General features: G+C 49.9%; 1 protein-coding gene across 1 annotated transcript in view; it reads right to left on the bottom strand.

The window, feature by feature from the left end:
* Nucleotides 1-17,773, bottom strand: part of FRG1 (FSHD region gene 1) — a 110,230-nt gene that overhangs the window by 64,715 nt on the left and 27,742 nt on the right. Inside the window, exon 3 of the mRNA XM_085641988.1 lies at nt 1,850-1,917. Coding sequence (XP_085498114.1) covers nt 1,850-1,917 — 68 coding nt within the window. The remainder of the gene's footprint in view (nt 1-1,849; nt 1,918-17,773) is intronic.

Raw genomic sequence — 17,773 nt, 5'->3', positions numbered from 1 at the left:
GCATTTACATTTAAAACGGTACTCCTGCTTTTTTTCCTGGGTAACCAGAGTGCATATAGGAATTGCCCAATTCCAAAGACCACAACCTGAGTTGTATCAGATCTCATGATACAATATGTGACCCAGTGGTGTCTCACCCCCATAGAACACATAACGGTTTGAGCCTTTTCTGTCTGGGCCTGACATACTTTGGAAAGAATAGCACATGTTCTGTGTGCTCACTAGCATATTTACAGAATTCATTCACAAGCCGCTGGAGTAGGCCAGCAGGACATCCAATTATTAATGAAGTTATTGACTAGGAGCGTTCCAAGCCTAAATTGTATATATAGTGTGTGGGCAATGGGTGGTTGGATCTAATCAAAATACAATTCTTTGGCTGGGGAGGTTTTACAGGCTAGCAATGCTTCAATCAAACCCCCAGATTTAGCTTTATTATGATGTTGGTTTACTTTTTTTGTCCCAAAACACAGCTTTGACCCTACCCATCTTGCTGGCCCAGATAGTGGCAGGGTTACTCCAATACCCACCAAGGCCTAGGTTGTCGAGGTGGCATTTGACGGACTTAAACCAAGGGAGCAGATGTACTTTGGTGAGGATCAAGATATCCTCCCCTGCAAGCCTATAATGGTGGAGCTCTGGAGCAGACGACATCACCCAGTACAGGAGGCATTTTAACATTACTAGATCTCCCACCCTTTTTTGTCCTGTATCAAAATAGAGCTGGTGCGCTACTCTGTACTCTGGGGAAGGCTTAATAGGGATCTCAAAAAAGTTGTTTTTTCTAGCAACCAGGCCTTTAACGTTGGAAATTCCCCAGGCTTCTGCACCATAAAGCGTAGCAGCCTGCACTTTTGCCCATTAGACCGCTATGGCTGGGGATGCAAATTTAGGGGTGGTTGCCCTAAACCTCTTAACAATTACTGAGGCAGAGTGTAACAGAACCATTTTGCTTTTCTCTATTTCTGATTTCCATGTCCTGCTATTCTCAATTCTAATCCCCAGGTAGTCAAATTTACTCAGCACTGGAGGGGTTTACCTTTCATTGAGAAATTCACTCATGATTTGTGCTGGTCAAATGTCATGATCTTAGTTTTGGTGGTATTCACTTCCAACCCACGAATATCACAGAACTCAGAGAATTTGTCATGGAGGTTTTGGAGCCCAGATGGAGTTCAGGAGAGTATCGTCTGTGAAAGGAAGTGCTGAGATAGGATGACCTAATTTAGGGAAATCGTGAACACACTCACCCAAAAACGCAACCACATCGTTGATATGCATAGAAACACGAGTTGACGCAACTATGCACCCTTGCCTCACCCTCTTTAGACTAATATGTGATCCGTTAAGTCACCACCCGGCCCCCATCTGACTTGCCCAGCAGTGTTGTCATGAAGTCTGATATAGGTGTCTAGCAGAGTGTGATCTATATCCATAGTGGCCAAGGTGGACCAAAGGTGTGGCCACGGGACCAAATCAAAGGCTGCTATGAGGTCCACAAAGGCCAGGTATAAGTGATCCCTGGAGAGCCTAAGATATTTTGCCACAATGAGGTTGAAGCAAAAGATTTTATCAACTGTACTCACCCTAGAGCGAAACCTTGCTGATGGTCTAGTTCAATAGAACTTTGTACTGTCCGTATGGAGTGTTGCTTGGAATCTCAAAATTGAAGTCTCTTTTTTCATAAACCAGGACAATAAGGTACTTTTTTTTTCATTTTACACAAGTATTACACTTCTTTCTTCTCGGGCTCACTTCTGCTTAATTAATGGGACCCTCAGAGCACATCAAAGGTCACACTCACGGATCAGATTCCTATACCCCATTTAAACGTGACAAACAAGCTTACCAACAACATCAGGCTTGTCTTCATCATCGTCCGCTCTTTTTCTTTTCTTGTCCTTGTTCTTTTTTTTACTGTAAATTCAAAATGTTGAAGTGAATCGTCATGTGAAATCATTCAGTTAAACATCCCAGGGCCAGCATCACTAAGAAGGTGTAGGGGACACGTGCTCAGTGGCTTGTTTATTTTCTGGCAGAAAGCTAGATATCATAAGTAGAGGTAGGATGCAGCTATGCACATCTGGGCCAGGCAAGAGACCGATATTGCCTGCCTAATTCTGTTTGACATCTAGGAATTTTCGGAGGCACAGTTTGCAAAGGCAGCATGTTGGACCTGGTTCAGGAGACCATAGGACAGACAGGGGCTGCTGCCTAGAACCATGGGTAATGAGACCTTTTACCACTGCTGTCCTGAGTTCTGTCCTACTATGGCTCTGGAAACTAAGCCAAGTAAAACCCTTTCTGCACTTGAAGTCAGGGCGAGCAGGCTTCTCAGGGAGGTTAGTGTGGCGTTACTTTGGTTCAAGAATAAATACCAACACCCCTCCTCCCCAGCAACACAATATGATCAATGATCAATGTCCAGCCCACCGCTTCTCTTTGTAGAAAAGACAAGTACTTTATTATACAGAAAACACAGAATTCCAATACTCATTCAATAACGCAAGAATACCAAGTTCACATGTGCAAGTCTTTGTACTTTCGGCCAGGGAGTGGAGGGTTGGGGGAATAGGGGAAGGCGGCTCTGTTGGCAAGGCCTCCACCTGCCCAGTGTGTTCCTACTTTCACTAGGGTTCTCCGTACCAGGATCATAGTTGGAGGTAGGTGCATTGTCTTGCTCAGAGGGTTGCGGCAGGAGCGGAAACTTCTGTCTGTGGCGCTCTTCTAGGCAGCTGGCTACAGGTCGTGGCTCACTCCAGCACTCCTGTGGGCTCTTGACTCGCAGAGCGGATCTCTCCAACATCAGTGAGTACTGGGCACTTCTTCTTGAGTGCGATTGCCACACATCCGCAGATGGTGATTCTCCGGCGCAGAGGATGCCAGGCACTATTCTCAGCACCCAGTGCTCTGTGGCAATGACCTCGATTCTTCATGAGGAGCCCTCAGGTCACCTCTCTGGTCATTTAGCCTTTAGGACCGTTCCCAATCAAAAGGCACACTTCAGCAGTGCTGAAGTCAAATTATAGAGCACACGGGCCAACAGCTGCCGCTTATCTCTGCTTCAGTCAGGCATACCACACGGGCTCTCCACTCCAGATGCGTGGATAGCTCTGGGGAGGCTAAATGATGAAGACTTCACTGCCCGGCCCAGCAGTACCACCATTCTTTCAGCATACCTGCTTAGGGAGTCTTTTTCAGAGAGGCTCTACTTCAGGGTCAATTACAACGCTCCCTTCCTCGATCAGCTCCTCCTGCAGGGTTGCTGCTTCTTCCCCTGGCTCACAAGCAGGATGTCTTGGCACGCAGGAAAATACACTTTCTCCTACAGATCGGACTCCAGGCAACGTTCCCTCGCCTCCGGGGAGTTGGCGCTCAGTGTGACACCAACCCTTGGCTGCACAGTAGTCTCTGAGTATTCTGTATCACCTCCTCAGCAGAAGAGACCACAAAAACAATGGGTTTTGTGCTTGTGAGGATGTGTATTCCAGGTGTGCTTCCTTGTAACCGATTTGGGTCAGTTGCCCTTTCATGTGTCAGTCCACCTTCCAGGCCTGGCCTTTGTCTACAAGGAAGCTCTCCTCAGCAGGACAATCACCAGGTAGAGTTCCCAACACAGAATTAGAAAAAGATGTGAGCAGGCTGCTTGCTGGACTTCCTCACAAAGACCAGGAAGAGAGACAAGAATCTGTGTCCCCAGCCTCATGTACAGGGGCCAAGCAACTTCTGAAAAAAGCCAGGCTCCTATTTCTTCACTATAATGTCCGGTGTTCCACCCTCTTATCTCTGAGATACCAGCAATACCCACATATTGTCTGGAGAAAGGAACCTCTTCCCTTCATTTTGTACACAGGTTCAGGCTGTGCGCTTCCAAAATGGAACCTGAAGGACAATAGGGAAGGGGTGGTGCACATTTCAAAAATATATATATATCTTTATTGACATTTGAAACAATCATACAAGATCTGCATATATAGTTCCGCAGTCATACATTTGGGATTCCTGAAGCTCCATGAGCACCAGGTATATGAATTGAATACATTCCATACAGGTGTAATGTCCTCCCCTTTCAAGAACTTGGTCCCATTATCATGCATGTTACCTTATCGGATTCTAGCCCCAAGGGTCCTCTTGGATCACGTCCCTGTGCTTGAGCACAAACCGATGTCAATAATTCTTAACCCCTTCCATGCTTATGACAAACTCAGCTCATCATGAGTCACAGTGGAGCTGTGCTCATGACGAGCTGAGCTCGTCATAACGACCACGCGCGATAAATTCCCCGCCTGTGCGGGAGAATTAATTAGTGGGCGGGGTCGTGACAAGCTCAGCTCGTCATGAGCACAGCTCCACTGTGAGTCATGACGAGCTGAGCTCGTCACGAGCACAGCGGCACCATGGGGGAATTTCCCCCGCAGAAAAGGGGTTAATCTCCAACTCCCCCACCCTCAACTAAAACAACCCTCCCTTGTCCATGTCTGGTGTGCGTCTCATGTATGAGGGTGCACATTGTGTACTCCTCCTCGTTTAGGACAAGGTATTGAAGAACGGGCCAAGGTCAATGCATGCACACTGGATTAGTGTGTGGTATAATCAAAAACCAGGCTCACGGGTATGCAGTTTGGGCACTAGGGCAGGAGAGACGCCCCTCCCAGATCTGACTACCCGGAACCTTAATTTGCAGTTGAACAAGACCGGAGGTCAGATCGCCAAACCCAGTGGGAAAGCCGATCTGCATGTTTGTGGTTTGATCTAGCCTCATGTTCAATTGTGAAATCTATGCTCTGTAATGAGATTGACCATCTTAACAACTTCGATTTTTTATTCTTCACTGCCATCAACACATAACTGGTTTGTGATTTCTTTGTACCACAAACTTAGTATCAAACAAATACGGGCAGACCCTTTGTAAACCCACACTCTTTTTCAATGACTGCCTAGTTCTGCTCACTCAGTAACAACCTCCGGCTACTAAAAGCCACCAGATGCTCACTCCCTTTGTCATCAAGTTGAGACAGTACAGTATAAAATGGTTGACTATAATCAGGTGCTTTTAGCATAGGTGCACTGCTTAGTGCTCTCTTCAGTTACACAAGTGTCCTTTCACATTCCTCTTCCCAGGTTACCTTCCTGGGCAGCTTCGTAGATGTCAATGCAGTCATCGGAGGCTCTAAAGTCACATAATTGGCAACAAAATTTCTGTAGCAACCTGTGAGTCCTAAATAAGCTCTCACTTCTTTCTGAGTAGTGGGCACTTCTTACTTCAACATATTTTTTTTTTTTTGAAACCGTTTATTACAGATCTCAAGAATATACAAGTATGGGCCTACAACCTTCCGGCCGGCCGCTAGAATGACAGGAGCATATGACATACGTTCAAAAACATTTGGCGTTGCAGAGAAGCATAATCAGGAGGTATCAACGTCGTGGGCCACATCAGTCGGACCCCACAATACGGTTCCATTTTATACAAACAACAAGAAAACCACACCCACAAGGCAACCAGCAATCGAAAGTAGCAGCGCGTGCTCCCCGAATGGGGGACCCCAACTATCCACAGGAGTCGAAAGAGGGGAAGGGGAACAGAGCGAGGACTGGGGGAACCCTGTGCCCGGGGCTGGGGGAAGGAGTCAGCTAAGGGGACGGGGCTGGTGAAGCAGCAGGCAGCAATGGTGGCGCGCAGATACCCCCGCGGTAGGCGTTCCAGGGGCCCCATACCTTCACCCATGTCCCAGGCTTACCCCTCGCCACATACACCACCTTTTCTCGAAACATGCACCAATCCATGTGCTCTTTCCAGGCCGACACCGCCGGGGGCCTCTGGGATCCCCACAATTGAGCAATATCACGCTTAGCTATCATGTATCCCAGAGTCACCCACCACGTCTGCGGAGCCGAGTAGTCAGTTGGTTCCCACACATTCAACAGGCATCTCCTCGCTTCAGGCAGCAGCGCGACACGCGTAACCACTCGCAGGACCTCATGCACACCAAGCCAGAATCGCTCTACCTTCGGGCATTCCCACAAAATATGCAGAAAGGTCGCCAAAGCACCACACCCACGCTTACACAACCCATCCTCAGCATATCCCATACGCAGAAGCCTTGGCCCCGTCATGTAAACCCGGTGGAGTATCTTAAGCTGGACGAAGCGAAGGCGAGCCGGTATGGCCACCTCCTTCGGAGAGGCCACCGCGGAGATCCAGTCCTCGTCGTCCAGCTCCAGCCCATCGGCGACCCAAGCCTCTCGGAGGCCAGTCAGCAAGCCCGAGCGGTCATTGATCAGTTTTTTGTAAATAAGCGAGATCGTGCTGTCTGGGACGTGGCCATCTAGCACTCTATCCTCCAGTGGGGAGGACTCCGGGATGGAGGCGACGTCTGGGAAGACGGAGCCCAGTGCATGACGGACCTGCAAGTACCGAAAGTATTCACTGCCCTGCAGCTGAAACTCCGTCTGCAGCGTCTCGAATGTTTTAAATCCCCCCCTCGTCCAGAGATCCCCCACTTTGCTGATGCCTATCGTGTCCCACTTCTCGAAGACCTTCGAGGTCCACCGGGAGCCCAACCTCTCAGACGCGTACAACGGTGACGCCCGGGTCAAACGGTCCTTCCACCCCATAGCTGCATTAGCCGCATGCCACACTCGCACCATGACACGCGTGGGTCCCGTCAGGCGAGCGTCGGGCGCGCCAGAGTAGAGCGCTCGATTGTAGTCGCCACCGGGCAGTAGCATCTTGTCCATTTCAAATGCCGGGTTTAAGGCAGGCCCGTAGAGGCCATGGTTAATTGCAGCTAGCTGGGAGGCCCAGTAATACCGTTTAATATCCGGGAGGGCAATCCCCCCGTCGTACCATGGGAGCGTCAATTTCGCCAGGGCAATACGCGGCCTCCCGTCCCAGAACAGGAGACGTTGCAGACTCTCCACCTCACGGAAGTAGCGCGCCGGGACTAAGTCCATAGTGTTCTGGAGAGCATACAGGAAGCGTGGCAATGACATCATCTTAAACAACGCCGCCCGGCCGAGCGGCGAAAGCGGCAGGCGTCGCCAGCGCGCGACGTCCTCCTTCAAGCGCAGGAGGGGGGGAAGCAAGTTCCACTCGTAGCGGGCCTCCGGGTCCAGAGTAATGTAGACACCCAGGTACCTAAACCCCTGAGAGGCAATCTGGATCGGACAGCCCCGCGGGAGGACGGGAGCCTCCCCGGAGAGCACATACACACATGATTTAGCCCAGTTGATGACAAGGCCTGAGTTGCGGCCGAATGAGCGCAAAACATCAACCAGGACAATCAGTGATTTACGCGGGGAGGCTAGGTACAAAAGGATGTCGTCAGCGTATAGAGACACGCGGTCCTCGTACTCGGGGGTCCAACGGAGACCACGGATGGAAGGATGCCACCGCAGCCACTCCGCCAGGGGCTCCAAGGCCAGCGCAAACAGGAGCGGCGACAAGGGGCAGCACTGTCGCGTGCCCCGTCCCAGCTCGAATGGGACCGATACTCTTCCATTCACCACCACCTGCGCCAATGGGCCCGAATACAACAATTTGACCCAGCTGATGAACCCCGGGCCAAATCCAAACTTCGCCAGCATCGCCCAAATGTATGGCCACTCAAGCGTGTCAAACGCCATGGTGGCGTCTAAGGACGCCAATATGGCCGGCTCCCGCACGAATGGGACACGTGCGAGCACCCCGTGCAAGCGCCGCAGATTAAGGGCCGTGTTGCGATGGGGAATAAAGCCGGACTGGTCTTGGTGGACCAGATCGCCCACCACGCCGACCAGCCGGTTGGCTAGCACCTTGGCGAGAATTTTGGGCTCCGCATTCAAGAGCGAGATAGGCCGATAGGATGTAACCCGGTCTCGAGGTCTCCCTTCCTTGTGGATCACCACGATTGTAGCCAGACGCTGGTCCAGCGGGAGGGAGCCCAGCGAGTGGGCCGTTAGGAACATCGCGCGGAGGTGGGGTGCCAGTACATCCGGTCGCAACTTATACAACTCGATAGGGATGCCGTTCGGGCCCATGGCCTTGCCGGATGCGACCGAGCGTATGGCGAGGGCAATTTCGTCGGAGGTGGGAGCGGCATCTAACGACACCCTGTCCTCCTCCGAGAGGGAAGGCAGCGCGATATCCCTAAGCAGGGCATGGGAATCCTCCTCCGAGCAGGGAGAAACCGGGGAATACACCTCGCGGAAATAATCCGCGAAACAAGAGACAATGTCTTCTGGCTCGGTTACACTCACACCATCCATCCTCTCAATCAGCGGGACCACACGACTCGCTCTCTCCTTTTTATCCAACCACGCAAGCAGTTTACCAGCCTTATCACCCACATCATACAGTCGCCCCTGTTGCTCTCTACTGAGGCCCCTGGCCGCCTCCGTAACGAGGGCCCTGTAGGCCGCCTGCTTAAGTTGTAGGACATGTAATGCAGCATCCGTCACCCCACCCTCTAGATCACCCTCCAATTCGGCAATTTCGGCCTCCACCCGGGTCACCTCCTCCTGCTCGCGCCTCCGGGCATGGGAGATAAGGGAGAGGGCCTCCCCTCTGAGAACTGTCTTGAAGGCTTCCCACAGGGAGATAGCCGAAGGGACGGACCCCACATTCTCATCAAAGTATCGCTGCAAGGATTTAATCAAATCAGCGCGAATAGTGGGGTCGCGCACGTACCAGGCATTGATTGGAGCTACCCTGCCCTCACCCCTCGGGAAGACATCAAAGTGTAACAGGAGCGGGGAGTGATCTGAAATACCCCGCGCCAAATGGCGCACCTCTCCTACCCTCCCAACATAGGCCGCAGGGACAAGGACATAATCAAGCCGCGAGAGGCTACCATGGGCACCCGAGTGGAAAGTGTACTGCAGCTGCGTGGGATGTTTTAAGCGCCAGCAGTCCACCAATCCCAGTGTATCCAAGAGGCCGGATAGCCACGCCTGTGCCCGGGGGAGGTCCCTAGGGGGGTGACGATCCACAGTCCCAGAAACCACCGCATTGAAGTCCCCCCCAACCACCAGAAGCCCCCCCGGAAGGCCAAGGAGGAGGCGCCCCAGGTCCGCAAAAGTGGTCGACTGTAGCCCCGGTGGGACGTATACTGATACAAAGACAACTACTTTGCCCTCCATTCTCCCCACCAAGACAGTGTAGCGTCCCCTATCATCATGGCGCACCTCGTCTATTTCCAACGGGAGCGAGTTCTTCACCATGATGCCCACACCCCGTGAGCCCGAAGTGAAGCCCGAGTGGGCCACCAAACGGTAGCCACGCCGATTCATGGCACAAAAAGTATTACCAATAAGGTGTGTCTCCTGCAGAAAGACTACATCGGGTGAGATTCGTTTCAGATACTGCAGGACCACACCTCGTTTGATCCTATCCCCCAGTCCATTAACGTTCCAAGACAACAAAGTCAGGTCCCTACCCCCCCATCACATACAGAAGCCATCATTCGTCCCCCCGAGAGCACCTTAACACCAATACAATAAAGGGTTTGCCTTGTGGTAAAAACGAACAACACCCCACCCCAACCCACCCATCCCAACAGAACTCCCCCTTCCCTGCACCCCTGCATGAGCCCAAACAGCCCCCCCAAAGTGCAGTGTGCCTGTCGCCCCATAGATGATTAAACTAACTAGTCCCCCAGAGGAGGAAGGAGAACCCCCAAGAGACCCCATACGACCTCCACAGGAGGGGAACTTACTCGAAAAGACGAACAGTCAAAAGTGACAACAATTTTGTCCAGAGCGAGGCCTAATATTAGTCCCTCAGTCCTGATCCGGCGAGCCCTCTCCTCCAACCGCACCCCCCCACCCCCCCGACCCCGATCCCCCGACAAAGTATCCAGCCAGTCCCCGGCCGCTTCGGGACGATCAAAAAAGTGCGTGCGGCCAGCCACCTCCACCCGCAACTTAGCTGGAAAAAGCATCGCATACTTGAGGTTTAGGTCCCGTAGACGACGTTTGACTCCGAGAAAGCTCAGTCTCTGCTTTTGGACCGCTGGGGTGAAATCAGGATAGAAGTTTACGTCCATATTGTCGAGTCTGACCGGTCCTTGTAATCTGGAAGTTTGCAGGATAGCGTCTCTGTCCCGAAAGTTGAAAATCCGGGCAATGAGAGGCCTCGGAGGGGCTCCGGCCTTAGGTCTTCCCCCGGGAACCCTGTGGGCCCGTTCCACCGCGAAGAATTTACTCAGCCCCCGGGGCTGGAGATGGGTGAGAATCAAGTCCTCCACAAATAGGTCCGCCGCCGCCTCCTCACGTCCCACCGGCACCCCGATGATGCGGACATTGTTCCTCCGGGCCCGACCCTCGGAATCCTCCAGTCGACGATCCATCAGCGCGCTCGCCTGGCCAAGTCGGCGCACCTCCTTTTGGAGGGCCGCCACATCCGTTGTGAGGCCCGATGTGGTGTGGGCCAAAGAATCGACCCGGTCGTTGGTCTTGGATAGATCGGCCCTCACCAGGCCAACATCCACGAGGACCGAGTCAATCTTCTGCGCCAGTGTGTCAAAACGCTGGTCCACCGAGGCCTTCATCTCGGCGATAGCGCCCATGACATCCCGAAGGGTCAGATCCGCGGGCAGAGCAGGAGCATCAGTCGGGCCCTCAGGGGACCTACGCGGCACCTCGGGAGATCCCTTCTGGAGGGTGTAGCGGTCCATGTTGTTAGACTGATGGGCTGCGCCACGTCGGGTCGATTTCACCTTTGCCCGGTCGCCATCTTGCTTTGTTGACATGGTTCCAGTCCCCAAATCGTGCCAATCACTTCGGAAAGGGCAGACAAGCCGGTTCACGGGCTCCGGGGGGGGGGGGGGCAACCACAGGTCCGCGGGGTGGATCACAGCCGGCGGGCCGGCAGGGCACCCCAACGAGGCCACACCACCTCACAGTGCCCCGCAACCCAACCTCGCCTAGGCAGCAAGGAGGGTGCAAAAGCGAAAGTGAAAGTGCGGGGTACGCGAGTCGCCCGGCCCGCCGCTGTTGTTCACTTTGTCTCCGGATCGCCCCACAACTCCAATCCGGGGGCCCGGCGTGGAGAAGGCCGCAAACCTCGATTGGTGCTCCCGCCGGTGTCCGAGGTCCAATTTGGAAGCGGAAAACGGGTGACACCTCAGCTCGGGCTCACCAACACAGTCCCCTCATCTAGGACAGGATATTGTCAGGATATATGTAGGAGGTCACGGAGGTCCTCGGGAGCCTCGCACCTACGCGGCCATCTTGGTTGCGCGCTAGGCTCCTCCCCCTCTTACTTCAACATAGACTGCATTTTTGCATCCAACTGGCAATTCTACTCTGATCGCGGACGTGGTCACATGACGTACACGTCATACGTTGCACATGCTGTAAATCAAGTATTTGTCCAGAGTTCACCAAGAAAATCTCCTTCAAATACTGCTGTTACACAAATACGACACATGCAGTCAGGAACCAAAATGGATAAGAGTAGGCCATGGCACCATTGACAAAGTAAGTAACAGGGCATGAACTACCAGGGAATTATGACTTGAAAATACTCTTGCAATCTATCTCACACTTTTAGTTTTGCCACTTCTACCCTCCTGTGTCCCCTTACATTGTGGCACAAATGGATTGTTTAAAAAAGAACTATGATGAGACTGTTTGTCTTTAAAGATTTTGATTTTACCCACCTACAAATAGCATTGCTGTGCGTCTCCTGAGTGGTTATTGCATGCTATACTTATTGTTTGTGCTCTAGCTGTGACCGCCAGCATAATGTTGCATACATCCTCCTTTTGACAAACACGACTAAGGGTATGCCAACTGCATGGAGTGTTATGTGTTTGTTCGTGCCTTAATACAATGCATGATTGGACCGTATTAATATACCAACTTTAAATCACTGCAGACACTACTAAGTGCTATATGGCTGGGGAAAGTAAGCCTGCATGTATTTATTGTGCCATGTAAGTAATTCACTGGACTGCTAGGGATAGGCCTCAACAGAGAATAAACATTTGTCATAAGTCCTGATGAAACCCTAGGGCCCCCAGTGGCCATTAAATGGAGTGAAACATGTTGCCTTAGTGATGGATGTACAGACAATAAGATCCAAATACATCCACATAGTGTTTTAAACCCTACCAAGGGAAGATCAAAAGGTGTTCAAGTACTTTGCAGAACCCAACCGGTCCACAAGCTCATCTGCTCTGGGGATTTGATGCGCATCAGTCTAGGTGACTTCACTGAGACTGCAGTAGTGAACACAGAGCTGCAAGTCCGTAGAATCTTGCTTGAGCACCAGCATCACTGGACTGGCCCAAGAGCTATGCAAGTGCTCAAACACCCTCAACTTCAACATCTTAGCAACTTCTGCCTTGTTTCCCAGACTTGGTCAGATATGAGATATGTCTTGCTTTTGACATGAAGACTATCTCCTGTGTTGACCTCATGGGCACAGACGGGTATCAACCGTGGAATCATCGAGAAGAGGTGTGCAAACTTCACTATCTCCTCCTTACACTCTCTCTGCTGATCAGGTGTTTACTCAGGGGCTAAGTGCACCCATTCTATAGTTCAGCCTAGTCCACCCATCACCCCTCGCACTATACGACAAGTCAGGAAGAGGCTCACTTTCTTCCTTGACTTCTTTCAACATAGCAATGACATTTCACTGTGTAATCTCTCCGCAATTAAGGTTTGGGTTCCCTTGTGGCACCTGGATACACCAAGTAGTTCATATCAGATACCTTCTGCAGTACTTTGTAGGGCCCACACCATTTATCTTATAAGGCTCTGGGAGAAATGAGCTTCAGCACTAACACCCCTGACCTTCCTCGTACCCAGTGAGAATCGCCTTCTGGTCAATCCCTTCCCTCATCAGCGCTTGCCTAGCCTGACCCATATATTGTACCATCAAATACCTAAGGACAATCCAATAATCAATTACCTCCTTCTGTGGTGATTCCGAAGTTCCTTTCCATCCTTTTCTTATCTAGGTGAGCGGTCCCTGCACTGAGTGTCCAAACAGAAGTTAGAAGGGGATAAACCCAACTCCCTTCTCGGAATCTCATGGTGGGCAAATATGAGACATAGCTTTGGAAGATCCTATTTCCTTCCTAGGTTCTTTGACAGAGTTCCCATCATACTATTTTAGGATTTGTGGAACTGCTCTACTAACCTGTTGCATTGTGGATGGTACACCGTGAAAAGTGTTATGTTACACCAGTTTGCTCCCACATGTATGAGGAGATTGTGAGACGCTGGCTAGTTAAAGTGGGCACCCTGTACCAGTCCAAACAACCCCTATTGACGATTAGGTTAAAGACAACCTTTATTGAAAGCTATCCTAGTGGTAGCTATGGAGAGCAGCCTTCAGGCTAAGTCTCAAAGGAATGTGAAGCAGCTTGGTTTACCAGATTATAACCTCTTGAATGACCAAATAAAACAAGGTGGGGTGGGGGGGGGGGGCTGTGTGCGTGTGCGCGTGTTCATGTGCGTGTCTGTCTGTCTGTGTCTCTATATATATATATATATATATGTTCCAAATCACCACGTCCCCATCGAAGAAAACATGCTGCGCACTCCAGCTTGATCGAAAGAATCATTTTAAATCTGTTTCCAAAGTATAAAGGATATATAACTAAACACTCTCTATTAACCTCTTTATGAGATTAGAGAGCAAGATACACAATATTAATACACTAGAACGACATTAAATAGCACAGTACACAGTGGGCTCCAGGGGGAGACAAAACCATATATTAAGAAAGTGGTATAACAACCACGACTTGACTACACACTGTGCCAAGAGCACGTAGAATCGCGCGGACCCCAAGGAACCACCCAAGGTAGTGACACAGGGGACCCATGGGGGACGCTTGCAGTGTGAGAACACAGCCGCGAACTCCGTACAATACCATGGGAAAGTCGCGGCTGGAATTTTAAAGCTTAAGGACACTTAGGAGAGGACTTAGAGCAAACCCTTTCAAATTTAGAAGGTTCTAACTGCAACCCACGCGGTCAGAGAAAAGATGCTTCGGTGTGGACCAGCAAGGTCCTGTGGACTCCCCAAGCGATGGAGAGTCAGGGCACGTCTGGAGCAACCAGGCAAGCCCACTGAAAGTTAAAGTACCCTTCTCAGGGACCCACAGGTCGACAGATCAGTGATTGCCAAGGGACCTCGAGAGGAATCGCTAAATACCAGCCCACGAAACACTCGTGGAGTGTGAGGAAATATGAATTTTGTGATCAGTTATGTCCCCTATCTTAGACCCCAACGGCTCCATGTATAAGCTACAAGTACATGTATGTTCCCTCCAGTTCCAGTTATGAAGACGCAAACACATGTGCGTCCACCGTCAACATGTCCTCTTTCAGATCCGCCATGAATGGGCTGGATATTCTATTCCTAAGTATGAAAGGCCACCGACTTTATATGGCTCATTTACTCCATTTTGCAGTTCAGGCGAGTAGGCCCTGATTTCTGCCATCAAGCCTTTTCCTGCCTTCTACCTTTGACAGCTCCAGTCTGAGCTTGCATCTGTATCCATGAACTTTGTCCTACTCCTTGCGCGGCTAACGGTGCCTGACTCGGCCTGTCTGCCTGCCAAAACTGTATTTCACCTTCAAGATTATCTGCTCCGCTCCTCATTCAATGCATTCCTGTCTAGTAGTTTAGGTAAACATTCCTCCAGCTACCGAGCAAGGGGCCCGGCCCCCCTGTCCTCCTGCAAGTAATTCATAAGCCTTGTTACCATGAAAGATTTCTGCCCCTCGCATCTCATGTAGACACTTAGACGCTTGTACACGCACACAGTCAGTATAGACTAGATTTCGTCCGAGAGACCTTTCCTTTTGGATAACACAGTTCTTTAAACATAGGATATTAGATATGATTTAGGATTAGGTTGACCTGACCCTCCAGACTTTTGTCTCCACATGTAGAGCTAAATGCCAAGTCTCCTTTACCCCCTAGTTGCACGTCAATCACATGTCATGCGGCTGCGCGCGCATCTCTGCCAAGTATTTCTGCTGACATTGCAGGATTCTTTCATGGATCCACCCACTTGTGACATCATGTTTAATGACGTTTCTAGTTTACACCTACTATTACGCCGCTTTTTAGTTACGTATGCATATTCCTATCTGTATTATCAGCTGTTACGCCCCCTGCATCTGTCTCAATGTAATGGTTTTCTTATATATGTCATTACCTGTCAATAATGTATGGCCTTCCCTTCCTGAACCCCCGTGGTGATGGAATATGATGCCTGCAGTTCGAACTGTAAAGGAATAAAGCCCTTTCAGAACCTCTGATACCACGGATTCTGCCTCTCATTTTACTGAGTTATTCTTAATAGTTTTTCCGCATCAAAAATAGTACAGGTAATTAAAATATTTACCACATAAATTGGCGCCCGAACAGGGACACTTTCTCATCTCACGCGCCGGAGGTGCGTTGCAGGCCCGGTCTCCTGCCACAGCTGGACGGACAACAACGCGTACCCGCAGGATTTCCTGTATCTCCCTCCTGCCAAGCGGGGGTGACTGAGGCTGCGATCAACACCCAGACGAGGCGGTGAGAAGTGCGAAGTATCCCGACCAGAGCCTAGCTGAGAGAGCAAGATCCGAGGTATACAGAAGCCCGCCAGGTTCCGAAGTTCCGCGTCGAGTCGAGTCCAGTCCGGTCCAGTCCTGTTCAGTTCCGAGGCCTTCCGTTCCGAGCTACCCGGTGAGTACCATTGCCGGGGAGGCACTTAAACGTGCACATAGTTTGTGCCGGTCAAGACGGGTTTGGGTACACAAATCCGGTCTGCACTGTTTCAGCAGTGTATCTGTACTGTTTAGCAGTATATCTAGTAAGTCTGGTATATAATTCAGTATCATCTAGTGTCAAGTATTATGCCAGTAACTAGTTTCCTATTAGTTATCATTGTTCGTTAAATGTTAAATGTTTTAAATACGTTCTACATATTGTGGTATGAATGACTGTTCATTATTGTGTTTATTGTATTAAGCGTGTTCAAGATTAAGTAACCAGATCTAATAATGCCGCTCTTTTCGAAATTAAGACAGATCAAAACAAGAAAAGGGGTACTCGAAGAAGCTGTTCCCATTCCACCTAGGGACACTCCAGGGTACTTCATGTATCATAAACATGGCCTAGACGCCGTATTATTTCTTGATTTATGGGTGGACTACACCAAGGAATTACCAGAAAGTCAGAGATGGCCCGCAGCTGGGACCTGGGATGCAGATTGCATCATGAGAGTAGAAGAAGAATTATGGAAAAAGAAAGCCAGACAATCACAGAAAGATGCCATTGAATTATGGCGTAAAGAATCATATAGACGTACAGAAAAAGCACTCAGACAGGAAGAGAAGGGTAAGGAGAATTCAAATAAAGTCCGAGAAAATATATTAATTGAGGAAGGTACCCGAGTAAAATCAGAACAAGTAGACAGACAAAGAAGCGCCCTTATGAATGGTATGTACCCACTTCTGGCCGAAGGGTTACCTAAGGCTACTCCGGAGATACCAAAAGACTTGCCACCTCCATTGTTTCCGATAAAAGCACATCCCAAAGGGCATCCCAGAACCGCAGAAGATGTTTTCCTTTCCTCTTATTTAGATGACGCAGCTCCCGAGTATGCTAATACCGCACCACATAGACCGCTTGCCGATGGTGCTCATCGCCAAGATCCTCCGTCTGTACCTCCGCAACAACAAACTCCGACACACATTCCGACAAGCACATCTGTTTCTACCGCTTTTCCCGCAACTACGGTTTCTGTCTCACATCCAACAAATCCTTTCACGTCCAGCACCTCAGACGGTGCTACAGGAGGTACGACAGACATTTTTTCCACGCCACCTAGAGGAAATAAATTTTCCCTTAGAGAATTAGCACACCAACGTACGCCCAAACTACCAACCCCCGACATGCTTAAGGAACTTCTAGTGGATTGTAGATATGATCCTGTGCCCGGTAAACGGGACGAAATGCTGCTGTCATCATTACGTATCCGACGAGCTACAATATATTTAGCGATGCTACCAGGAATGACGACACATTTAGAAAATATATATCACTTTGTCCAGTCAGGGCGAGGTCCTGAAAGTATTAACAGAGCCATGGAGTACCAGAAAACGGAGGTACAGGGGCAACTGTTACGTTTCCTCATAAACTGTGTAATTAGAAATCAAGACCGGCCTGGGGTAAATCCGGGGGAAATGCAAACACTTACCACATGGGGTCGGAATATATCAGAAGGGAAACATGATAAACAGTCATGTGTAGTAGCTATGTGCCGAAAGATCCGTAAGGAAATTGAATGAATACATAAAGAAAGATTAGAAGTAGACGAGCCTGAACAAGATAGAGAGGAGGGGGAAGAATCAGAAATGCCAACAGGACAGTTGGACACGATGGCTTATGTAGGTAGAGGAAGATCTTTTAATAATACTAGATGCTTTAATGATCCGATACGTCCGATACGTCCAGAAAGTAATAGAAATTTCCAAACCCCTGTAATAAATATAAGGTCTCCCGAACATTTGTTCCAAACGGCTGACAAATTACTCCGAGAACGAAGGGGATATCATATACTCGATTCTATGGACGAACAAGAATTAGCCAGGTCCGCCGTTCAATGGGCTGACAGTCCCGGAAAATATAGTGATGATACACTAGCACACACGTTTTTGAACCTTACCCCAGATGAACAGCGTTTAGCTGGTATATACATGATTCAACAACTCCTTATATTATATAAAAGCCAACACTCCGATCCTGGTCCCTTACCTGATATATTGA

This window comes from Triturus cristatus, chromosome 2_2, assembly GCF_964204655.1.
Source record: "Triturus cristatus chromosome 2_2, aTriCri1.1, whole genome shotgun sequence".
Lineage (NCBI taxonomy): Eukaryota > Metazoa > Chordata > Amphibia > Caudata > Salamandridae > Triturus > Triturus cristatus.
The sequence above is the reverse complement of the archived record's forward strand: the minus strand, read 5'-3'. Positions and strand labels throughout refer to the sequence as shown.